Source organism: Carex rostrata, chromosome 17 (assembly GCF_964058835.1).
Source record: "Carex rostrata chromosome 17, lpCarRost1.2, whole genome shotgun sequence".
NCBI classification, from domain to species: domain Eukaryota; kingdom Viridiplantae; phylum Streptophyta; class Magnoliopsida; order Poales; family Cyperaceae; genus Carex; species Carex rostrata.
In genome coordinates this window covers 9788922-9801409 of record NC_135934.1, presented here as the reverse complement: position 1 = coordinate 9801409, position 12488 = coordinate 9788922, and the positions used below count along the sequence as shown (strand labels likewise).

General features: G+C 32.7%; 1 protein-coding gene across 1 annotated transcript; it reads left to right on the top strand.

The window, feature by feature from the left end:
- The first annotated feature begins 6450 nt into the window (after positions 1–6450).
- LOC144568176 (nucleobase-ascorbate transporter 6-like) lies at positions 6451–12090 on the top strand. Its single transcript, XM_078318431.1, has 14 exons — positions 6451–6894; positions 7171–7268; positions 7824–8000; positions 8092–8192; positions 8490–8565; positions 8656–8715; positions 9117–9301; positions 9740–9836; positions 10062–10148; positions 10234–10292; positions 10440–10531; positions 11087–11164; positions 11247–11407; positions 11633–12090. Exons 1-14 carry the CDS (start codon positions 6786–6788, stop codon positions 11849–11851), a joined length of 1599 nt encoding a protein of 532 aa, XP_078174557.1. The 5' UTR covers positions 6451–6785; the 3' UTR covers positions 11852–12090.
- Positions 12091–12488: the final 398 nt, after the last annotated feature.

The window sequence follows — 12488 nt, the reverse complement described above, 5'->3', positions numbered from 1 at the left end:
AACAATTATAATATATTAAAATATTATTATAATAATGATTTACTATATTAACAATATTAATTATTAATTATATAATTATAAATTAATAATAATTATATAATATTAATATATTAATAACAACTATAATATATTGTAATATTATTATAATAATTATTTAATATATTAACAATATAACATATTAATTATATAGTTATATATCGTTAATAAGATACTAATTACACAATATTAATATATTAATAATAACTATAATATATTACAATATTATATAATAATAATTTAATATATTAACAATATAACATAATAGTTATATAATTTTATTAATAATAATTATTAATAAAAGGACATTAATTATATAATATTATAATAATTATTTAATATATTAACAATATAACATTTTAATTATATAATTACATATTAATAGTAATTATGAATAAGAAAATATTAATTATATAATATTAATATATTATAATATTATTATAATTATTTAATATATTAACAATATAGGATATTAATTATATAATTATATATTAATAATAAGATACTAATTATATAATTATATATTAATAATAAGATACTAATTATATAATATTAATATATTAATAATAACTATAATATATTACAATATTATATAATAATTATTTAATATATTAACAATATAACATAATAGTTATATAATTTTATTAATAATAATTATTAATAAAAGGATATTAATTATATAATATTATTATAATAATTATTTAATATATTAACAATATAAGATATTAATTATATAATTACATACTAATAATAGTTATTAACAATAATATAATAATTATATACAAATAAAATATTATTATAATCATTCAAGTTAGGCCACGAGGTGGAATAAAAATTAAACCACCATGTGAGGTGGTTTAATTTAAGCCGGTCTAAAGATCGACTTATGCCATCTTAGTCCGGCTCAATTAAGGCACGCTTGATGGAATAACGAGGCATAAACTCCTTATTCCACCCTTTAGACCACAAATAAATACTCGACTATTAAACCAAAACATACTTGTTTATTTAATTTTCTTACAAAATCAGCCACAAATAATTAGAGATTGTTTAGAAGATGAGCAATAGAGGACTACATATAATATTTCTTGTTTCTAGAATAGTCAGCTAATTTTATCGTCAAGATTTTCTTCCAATACTTTATTTAAAAGCGGCCATTTTACTCGATTGATCAATGTTAAGGTACTTTTTGCTAAATTAAAATTTTAGTTTTTTCTTTAAATTTGTCAGCCAACTAATCCATAAATATTTTGCCCTGAGCAAATTAAAGTTCGTTGGGTACAAGGCTTTTAGGAAGATTGAGTTTTCTTTGTTTTTCTTGAATTATAATTTGTAATTTGAACTTTGAGTCATATGAAATATTAACCACTAGTGGAGAATATACAATTAGTGTCATCTTATTAGTATCGGACGTCTTAAAAATATTATACTAATACTATTTGTATCAGTCAAAATAAATAGCCGACACTAATAGTATGTATTAGTATTGGCTATTTACAAAAGACCGACACTAATTGTTACCTATTAGTGTCGGCTATTTACAAAAGACCGACACAAATACTTTAGTGTCGGCATTTTGTAAATAGCCGACACTAATAAGAAACTACCCATTGTTTATATCCGATCTCCCGCGTATCTCTAGGGTTTTTCAAAACGCACCTCTCTCATCGCTCTCTTCCGCTCGATCTCTCCTCTCCATCTCGCACGACAAAACACACTGTTCTTTGTCACGATGTCTTGTAGATAAGACCCCATGTAGGTGTCTCGCCGATATGACCCCACGCAAGTGTCTCGCCGCGATAAGTATTAGTATCGGCTATTTGATAAATAACCGACACTAATAAGTATTAGTTTTGGACATTAAATAATTAGTCGACACTAATAAGTATTAGTGTCGTCCATTTAATAAATAGCCGACACTAATAAGTATTAGTGTCATCCATTTAATAAATAGCCGATACTAATAAGTATTAGTGTCCGCCAATTAATAAATAGCTGACACTAATGTTAACTTTTAGTATCGGTCATTTGCAGAGTATTAGTATTAGACTGATTAGTGTCGCCCAAAATCCGATACTAATATCCATAAATGATTGATACTAATTCCATGTTCTCCACTTGTGAACGAAGCTTAAATTTGAAATATGACATAGGAGACCAATCCATGTTTGCCCATATAAAATGGAGGAGGGTTCAAATGCCTCCATTTTTTGTGCTTTTACCATACCTCCATTTTTTAAAACTTTAATAACTCAAAATTTAAAAGTTAAAAGTTAAAACAACTGTTAGATGAAATTATCCAATTAGTACGTTTTTTGCAAGCTCTTGATGACAATCAAAATAATATTGAAATATCATAATTTTTTACACGTACATAGATAAAATGATATAGATCACATCTAATGATTTTATTTTGACTTTTAAGATTTAAATTTTGAATTATTAAAGTTTTGAAAAATGGAGGCATAGTGGAGGCACAAAAAATGGAGGCATTTGAACCCTCTTCTATAAAATGATAATATTTGAAATATGTTTTATTATACATAAAATAATTTCTAATTTTATGGTTCGAATTTAACTATCTTTGATGAATCATCAAACTGTATATAAATTTATTGTTCAATTTGTATTTTTTTTTGTCGAACTCGTTAAACTTACCCATACAAATTGAGACTAAATAATTGATTATAAGTTTGTCTTCACATAATCTGTTGAAAATACTTTAATTGCTAAAAGTTTCAATTTCTTATGCATTCTTGTTTATCAGTGTAACACCGGTTTAAAGATTCACTAAACCAAGCTATAATTATTACAAGATAGCTGTTGTACCACTAGTATACATGCACAAAAAGTATGAAATCTCATATTTGCTAAGACTGTGTACCAATGCGCAGCAGTACACCCAGTAGCCTGTGCCAGTATATCCATCAACCCTTACCAGTACATAACTATCACAACTAGATTCCATGTGACATGAGTAAGTAAGGAAAGAGCAGAAACAAAGAATTGGTACGTCTTGGTATATATTAAGTCATCAGTTCGTCATGCTCATATAGAGACTTATTGAGCCATCGAACATTCTTACTTTCAGTACAAGCGTACTGGAGGAAAATCAAAGGGAGATCGGGGTATCAAGAGGAGCCACAATCCATCTCTTGTCATATTAAAAAAAATTAGGAGAGAAGAAAGAAGAAAAAAACAATAGAGGAAAAGAGAAGGATGAGGAGAAGAAATGAAAAGAGAAGAAAAGAAAGGGAGAAGTAGACCACAACAATAACAACAAACAATATCAACAATAAACTACAACAAACATCAACAACAAAAAGAAAAAAAAACTATGAGAGAGGGAGGAGAGTGACTAGATCCGAACCCTAGACATAGTCTTTTCACTTGCTCAATCTCCACAAATAGGTCAAAACCAAGAGACAGTATAACTACAAACCAAAAGCATTTGAATCAAATCCTCAAACTAGCATATTAGAATGCTTGAAATTGAATAATAGATAAAAAAAAAAGGGACAGAGCAATCTTACCTTTGTCTTCTTCTCGGTGCTTCAAATCTTACAAAGTCGTAAACTCAGTAAATTGTGGGAGGAGGGAATTTCAAAGAGGAAATATAAAGAGGTGTGAAAAGGATAATCACCAGTATGTTGGATTTATTGCCAACCTCGTTGGATTTAATGCCAATATTGAGCATATATGTAATCTAATTATGCATTGTTTACTGCCATATATGGTTGTCAATTAAAGTGATCAAATAAAGAAATAGACAATCAATATATTCATTAGGATGTGGTCCACAAATGTGTAGAACAATTTAGGTAAAGATCAAATCATTGATGGACTGATTCTGAAATTTGCAATTAAGAAAACCGATTTTCCAGCAGCCGCACGGATTTTGATGTGACTACACGGTTTTTGATGCAATAGCACAAAATACCCTTTTTAAGTTGGCATATGGCCAGAAAATTGGTTTAGGGTTAGGGTTTGACAATATGTCGACTCTACATCTCTATAAATAGGTTGGTCCCCAAAGCACAAGAATATACGAAAAGTTGCAGAATTTTCTAGCCATCATCTAGTCAATTATGTAGCCTTCTCTACTTCTCCCCATTAAAGAATAGAGAGGTGAGGTCATTAAGGAATTATGAACACGATCTCACAAGGCAGTCTTGTAGCTTTGGAAGGCTTTATCCTACCACTAAGAAGGCCGCCAACATTTCAACCTCTACATCGGCTCAAAGTTTTTTTGGCCGCTGTCTTATAAGTTCATCAACCGCTTTTGAGAGAAGCTTTGCATAAACACGCTAATGGAGTCAGGTATTGCGTCTGCTCCCTAAGAATTGATGAATTTTGCATGATGGTCATTTTGGCATAGGTAGATCAATAGTGGCACATTGAATTGAACTGTTTATGTGTAACAATAAGGTTCCAACACAGTAAATTTCACAGTGGGCCCCTTCTTTCTTCCGCTACACTCCAATTTCAGAGGGATGAATTTCGTCGGTCTAGAGTAACAGGATTACTCTCGCTGTGGTACTCTTCCTTCCATTTTTGTTTTGTGGAGCAACTCTCTGATTTTTCCCACACCTTTCCTTTCCTTCTCCTCCGTTCCACTCGTCTGAAGCACAACCTAAGAGTAAAGGGTGACGAATTCTTCACAGCTTTGGAGGTAACCCAAGCTATAATTCATTTAATATTACATAGTAATTATATAGTAGATTCGTTAAAATTAGTAGCAGCATGAAAGATAAAGATATTTAAATTAAAATAAAGATATTTAAATGATTTTGTAATTTTCTTTATGTTTGAGTGTTGCATACAGCACAGGGGTCTGAGTCTGAATGTCTGGTCGCTTGTTCTGTTGTACAAATCTTTTCAACTAGTTACATTTTTTTTAGCAACAACTAGTTATAATAACTAGTTCTGGTGACACATTTTGACACTATATGTTTATAAGTTACTTTTACTAATTTAAAGTACAAATAGTTGATCCGAATTGTTCAAGATGATTTTTATATTAAATTTGCGTGGAGACGAAATTTCACGTTTTTTAAAACTGTTTTAGTATTTATTTTGATTTGTTTTAAATCACTATTTTTCAATGATCCATAATTGTCTCAAAATAACAATTTTATATACATCTTAGTAAATACTAAAAAGAATATAAAAAATGTAAAATTTTGTCTCTAAGCATATTTTAATATGAAAATAACGTTGAATCAAGGTTCTAAATAGCGATTATTGCGTCATCACGGAGCTAGAAAAAAAAAGCTATCACGAATAGCGTAACTATAGTGAAAGCTATTATACATAGCGTTTTTTATTTAAAAAATTATATTTTGTATTTCTACTAATTATCAACATTATTGAAAGTCTTATAGAACTGTAAGTAACAAAAAATTGATTAAGGAATTAGAATATTCATATATTTTTCTATTTAAAAGTAAAGCAATCCAAATCTTGAAAAAAATTGATCCTTTAAATTTTTTTCAGTTTGGACCTTTAAATAAAAGTTTATGTAGTATAGCGTGTGCTGTAGTGCGTAGTATATAGTGCAAATAGCGGACCGCTATTACTGCTATAGCGGTTGTAGCTGACTTAATGCATTTTCATATCATAGCTCAGCATTTAAAGTCCAAAAATACTATAGCATTATTATAGCGAGCTATTTAAAATACTGTGTTGCATATTTAAATTTAAATTCTAAAATTATAAAAATAACTTATAAAACTATCATGTTAAAATATGTCATCATAAAACACGGTGTAATTGATCCCTCTTTATTTGTTTTTTGAGAAATGCAATGACAAATATAATATTTTTTCCTCGCTCATTTATGATTTATCTTTCACTTCTGCATCCCCTCCTGCTTTTACCCTTGCAGTTGTCTCCATGCATATAATATTTCAAATTCTACCTCCCAACAAATTATGACGCTTTTACGATAATATTAATGTAACGAGTCGTTTTACTGTATATATATGACCCGTTACAAGAATGAAAAGTTACAAAAGGCACAGAGAAATATGTACTCTGTCTCTCTGATGAGTGCCAGTAGGATGTGGAATTTGTCGGTTACATCCCTTGCCTTTTTCTCTCTCCTCCTAGACTACCTGTACTTTAATTATTATTAAACTAGTAATTTATAATCTCAATTAAGGTATTATTACTTTTTACCTATCATTAGGTTTTCAGAAGAGAATCATTCATTCATTAAAAGGAGGATATACGAAAAAGTAATAGGATAATACCGTATCATAGTCATAGCATATATATATATATAGCATAGGGTTCCTTTTGTATAAAAAGCGCCAACTTTGTAAACTGTACGGCGCTCTTATTCAGTACTTAACAGTTAACACCCCCTTTAGAGAGAGAGAGAGAGAGAGAGAGAGAGAGAGAGAGAGAGCGCAAACAATTTGAGGTTTCATTAAATATTATTCGAGGAAGGAGGTGTCGATCGTGTGAACTACGAAACACTAGTACTGTGATGTAATCAGTAGTTCAGTACCATTACGAAGTTCACCCACACACAAACACACAACACTGCACCGTGTTGTACTGGTACAGCACTTTTTTGACTGGTGCTTTTTGTTTGTTGCTATTTTTTCTCTTTCCAACCTCTCCCCTGTTTCGCTAAAACCTAGCCCCCCCTTATCTCTCTCTCCTTTCTCCTTTCTCCTTTCTCCTTTCTCGTTTCTCCTTTCTTTATTCTTTAGAGGTTTTAGAAGAAAGAGTGTTCTCTAATGGCTGGGGGTGGAGCGCCAGCTCCTAAGCAAGACGAGTTACAGCCGCATCCAGTCAAAGATCAGTTACCTGGCGTCTCTTATTGCATCACTAGTCCTCCTCCATGGCGTGAGTTCTCTGATTTCGTTTCCTTTTATTTGTAGAATTTTCTCTTTATTTGCGGGAATATTAAAAAAAAAAAAAAAGGTGCTTTGAAATTCCGGTCGCTTTCACGGGAGTCGTTGGGGTTTTTTTTTTGGAGGTGTTTGTTTAGTGCAGAAATTAACCAAATGCGTTCGTTAACTAATTAATTTACATTATTGGGGTAATGTGTAATTTGTTTGCATTTGTCAGAAATATATTTATCAAGTAATTTTATTTGTTTTCCTTGTTGCAATTTTTTAGCGGAAGCGATTCTATTGGGATTCCAGCACTTTCTGGTAATGCTGGGTACAACTGTAATTATCCCAACCGCACTTGTTCCTCAAATGGGGGGTGGAAATGTAAGATTTAATGTTTTTCTTCTTTTTTAGTATTTATTACTTCTTTCCTTCTCTGAATTCAATTCCTTGATTGGTTTAATGTAGGTCTCACCTTTTATTATTTTTGAAAGTTGAATAGTCCAAACTTCATGTAAATTGAACCTATTGGTTAGCAAAATACACCAGTAAAGTAATTGCTCAGCAATGAGTGCATGCAAACTTTGGTAACTAAAAATGGAATTATTTACCATAATAATAATAATAGCATCTGTCTGACTTTTTGAAATAGCATCTCCCTTTTGTGGGGTCGATTTATTACATGTCTCTGGAAAACCCCACAGTAGTCTGTGTTCATTGCACAACAAAATATATTTTATACCCCGTTCTTCCCCTGATTTTATCAGTAATGTGTACTGGTGGGGACAGGGGCAGGGGCGGGACCGGGTTTTTTTAAAAATTCATTGAGGTTAATTGTCACTGTAAAAATGAACAAAGGATATTTTAAATTATTGGAGGGAGTACTGTATATATTCCCTTTAATTGTACAAAGTTCTGCTTTCTTTCTTCTTATTTTAGGATGAGAAAGCAAGGGTTGTCCAGACCTTACTGTTTGTTGCCGGCATAAACACTCTTCTTCAAACCTTCCTCGGGACCCGTTTGCCTGCTGTCATTGGTGGGTCCTACACCTTTGTCATGCCGACAATCTCTATCATCTTAGCCGGTCGTTATAGCAATGAACCTGACCCAAGAGAGGTTAGTCCTGAATTAGTACCTAATATTCTCATCTTATTTATATTATTGGATATTTTTGCTGATAATGGCTTTATTATTTTGGGAATTAAAGAGGTTTCGGAGAATCATGCGTGGGACCCAAGGTGCACTAATAGTTGCATCAGCACTTCAGATAATAGTTGGCTTCAGTGGCCTTTGGAGGAATGTCACCAGGTTAGTATATTCTTTCAATTTTTGTTTTCTCTTTTCCAAATAACCTCTCTCCTTGTAAAAGAGTTATCCATTTAAAGTTCATATCTCTGTTGGTAAGATTTTAGTGGGAAGGATCTTTTTCACATAGGACACTGTAATCTTTGTATTTTTCTGTTCAATCACAAATAAATAGCTTTATCTGATGCATTTTGAGCTACAAAAGTTAAATTTACAATGTGCTTTGTGGGGTTTTAAACCTTTGTGGAAAATGCGATTTATTTTTTTACAATAACTCCAACTTTTAAATTTTACATGCAGATATTTAAGCCCATTATCGGCAGTTCCACTTGTTGCACTTGTGGGCGTTGGTCTTTATGAGCTTGGTTTTCCTGGGGTATGCCTTATTTGCTCTGTACTGGTTTAAATATCTTAAACAGTTTATATTTTTTGTGACAAACTGACAATTTTAAATTAAAAAATTCAGGTTGCAAAATGTGTTGAAATTGGTCTCCCCCAACTTATCCTGCTAGTAATGTTCTCACAGGTGCGTGTTTAATTCAAGTGATATGGTACTGAATTTTGTATCAGTTTCACTCCGGTCCAGTCCCTGTACAGGTCCAGTAGCTTTTAGGTATGGTCATTTTGATGACTCACTGGTTGGCTACCTTCCGTTGTACTGTGACACAGTTTTTGTTTATGAAGGTTCTTTTAGTCTTAAGTCTTAACTCATAAAAGAGGTAAGTTTTAAATTTTACGATTAATTGGGGCCACTTGAAAACTAGCCGAATTTGTGCAATTGGTATCTCATTAATGCCTTTTCTGCAGTAACTACTACCTGTAAAGTGTGGTCCAAAATTAAAATCTTGGTTGTTATCACCATGCAAGTGGTTTGAATTTATATCTTCTGACCTCTTTAAAATCAATCTTTATTTCTTTTTCATTCAGTTCATACCTCATGTCATGCATCATGTTCGTCACGTCTTTGATCGCTTTGCTGTCATATTTACGGTGCCAATCGTATGGCTTTATGCATACTTGCTTACTGTTGGTGGTGCCTACCGGCATGCCCCACCCAAGACACAATTCCACTGCCGCACTGACCGTTCTGGACTGGTTGGCGGGGCCCCTTGGTAAGTTGCCAAATCTTATGACTCAATTGGATATCAGATTCATTTAGATCTTTTGCAAACAATACCAAATGCTATTTTGCATTTGCAATAACGCGTTTTTCTCATTTGAATGTCAGGCTTGAAGTATTTTAGTAAAGTGCAAGAAAAGTACCTTTCCATTAAATGCTTGTAATTTGGGTGCTTTTTCCAATGAAATTTTTTTTTCTTCATCCATAGTGAACTAAAAAATAAGTTATTCAGATTTATGTTCCAAAATACATGAGCTCATGTGAGATTTTGGCGAGGTTTTTTAAAACCGATTCATGCTAATTGAAAATCTGAGAAATTATTGGTGTATAGTTATAACTGGGTAAGTTTTTGGAATGACCACAATAATATTTCATACAAGTATCTTATACAAGGAAATGAATCTGCTTGTTTTAATATTTAATTCTGTAGGATAAGAGTTCCATATCCATTCCAATGGGGAGCGCCAACTTTTGATGCCGGTGAAGCATTTGCTATGATGGCAGCTTCCTTCGTGGCTCTTGTTGAGGTTTCTCTATCTCTCTCTAATTTTGTTAACCAAATGATAACAATTTGTTGCTACCAGAGTGTATATTTAGTACATGGATGTCTCGATTAAGGCTGAAAGAAAAAGAAAAAAAAGGTTGTAATGTTGTCAAAAAGCTCAGAGCTTCACTGGACTACACCTGTAACATAGTTTGGTTCCGACTGGAATATTGAATGCTTTTAATAGATGAGGTGCTTTATTTGGCAGTCAACTGGTGCTTTTATCATTGTTGCGAGATATGCCAGCGCGACACCTGTCCCTTCTTCTGTTCTAAGCCGTGGTATAGGTTGGCAGGTATACTTGCTATTATAATTCGCCTCAAAACTTTAGTTGTTGTTAGAAGCGACTTTGCTCTCGTCTCTAACTTTTTATGTAATAGGGAATAGGTATTCTTCTTGATGGATTGTTTGGGACGGGAAATGGATCGTCTGTTTCCGTGTAAGTGTGTTATTACTAAATTTAGATTGGCTAAAAACCATGATATAAAACTTGATCTTTGTGGGACTATTATAATAATTTGTTAGTACACCAGCTTTATCATTTCTCCTCTTGTATTTATACTATTAGTTCCTGATACTTTCATAGTGAAAATGCTGGGTTGTTAGCGCTGACACGTGTCGGGAGCCGGAGGGTTGTGCAAATAGCAGCTGGTTTCATGATCTTCTTCTCTATCCTAGGTAAGTCAATTGTTGTTTTTTTTTTTGCCATTTAATGGGGTTGGAGGTAGTAATACAAATGTATCAAATATGCAAATATACACAAGCCAATTATTTTAAAAGACAGCCCAGATTTTAATGGGGGCCATTTTTAAAAAAAGTTGGCCATTATTAATTGAAATGTGGATTTCATGTTTTGCGACTTTCTGAATTAATTTGCAATGTGTTAATTTAGTAAATTAGCATTTCCAAACATAATTGTTCTGAGAATTACTGTGTTATACTCGGAATCAGTGTTGTAAAAAATGTCCGTTTAGACCAAACAATCGGCTGATTAGTCATTGGCAGTGACCAAACTGTCATAGATTTTCCCGACTAATCGGACGATTATTTCCAAATACGACCGTTTAGTCCCGATTATTCTCAATTAATCGCTTGACGGTACCTTGTCCGTCCGACGACCGCGTACCGTTATTCACAACACTGCTCGGATATCGTGCATTATGCAAAGAGTACCGAATTTATATCTCTGATTTGTCTATTAGTTATAATTGAGCAGCGCTGTGCAAATTGCAGGGAAGTTTGGAGCTGTATTTGCATCAATTCCATTGCCAATATTCGCAGCTCTCTATTGCATCTTCTTTGCATATGTTGGTACGTGATAATATCAGGACAATTATTTTATTTATACATGCAATCTGGTACTTTGCTAAATTTTCCTATCATCTGTTTACAGGTGCTGGTGGCCTAACCTTTCTTCAATTTTGCAATCTAAATAGCTTCCGAACCATGTTCATACTAGGGTTTTCTTTATTTATGGGTTTATCTGTGCCTCAGTACTTCAATGAGTATACATCTGTTGCTGGTTACGGGCCTGTTCACACCCGTGCACGCTGGGTGCGTCAATCCCACCAACCATTTTACATTATGCACCTTTTATCCATATTGGCATTATGAAATTAAAATGAACTGTAAAGGGCACAAAAGATATGCAAGGAAAATGCTACTGGTATATAATCTGTACCTGCTATTATATTGTAGTACCAGCTTTGCAAGTAGTATTGGTAGAAATACTGAACCTGGGAGTAAAATTCATTGATGATTGAGCTTTTATCTTTGCAGTTTAATGATATCGTAAATGTGATATTTTCATCAAAGCCCTTCGTGGGGGGAATTGTGGCCTACTTTTTAGACAACACACTCTATCGGCACGATTCTACTGTAAGGAAAGACAGAGGGTACCACTGGTGGGACAAGTTTAGGTCTTTCCGTACCGACACACGAAGTGAAGAATTTTATTCTTTACCGTTCAACCTCAATAAGTTCTTCCCTTCGGTTTGAAATGTTTCTGAAATTAGTCATATATAGAATGCAAGGTGGTTTTTGTGCAATGTACTGGGGATTTTTGAGATGTTAGATCAAGGGAGATTACTGCTTCAGTATATTATGTGAATTGTTCTTTTGTTCTCTGTTTTGTATGTATTTTTCTGGATAGGTGACATTATTATGGATCAAAGCTAGAATTATTTCAGTTTTATTAGTAGTCAAGTTGAATTATAAAATGGCGAAGTGTAATTGTCTAATTGAAGTTCAGAAGTTTTCTTTTTTTCTTTTGAGTAAATTTCATTATCATGGTCCTAATGGGCCTTTAATGAACAAAGGTTAGAACTTGATCTTATTAGTATAAGCTGCTGCTATTAAGGTTATTCCGATTTTTAATTAAAATAGAAAGGCCTATGGGCTAGTTTCCATTAGGGCTGCTCATGAGTCGAATTGAGTTCTAAGTTGTGAATAACTTGGATTCAACTCGTGAACTCATGAGCCGTGTTGAGTCCGAGTTGCTGATTCAGTTTCGAGTTAGAAATTTTAACTTGAATTCAATTCGCGAACAACTCGAGTCGACTCGTGACTCGTAGATAGTACATGGTTTATCAAATTAAAAATTATCAAAATAAAGTCTAACAAAATAAATAGTACA

Excerpts from the sequence above, each read along its gene's own strand:
- LOC144568176 (XM_078318431.1), top strand. The coding sequence starts at position 6,786 with ATGGCTGGGGGTGGAGCGCCAGCTCCTAAGCAAGACGAGTTACAGCCG. Across the intron at positions 8,566-8,655 it reads ATGAGCTTGGTTTTCCTGGG|GTTGCAAAATGTGTTGAAAT; the intron begins GTATGCCTTATT and ends TAAAAAATTCAG. Across the intron at positions 9,302-9,739 it reads CTGGTTGGCGGGGCCCCTTG|GATAAGAGTTCCATATCCAT; the intron begins GTAAGTTGCCAA and ends TTAATTCTGTAG.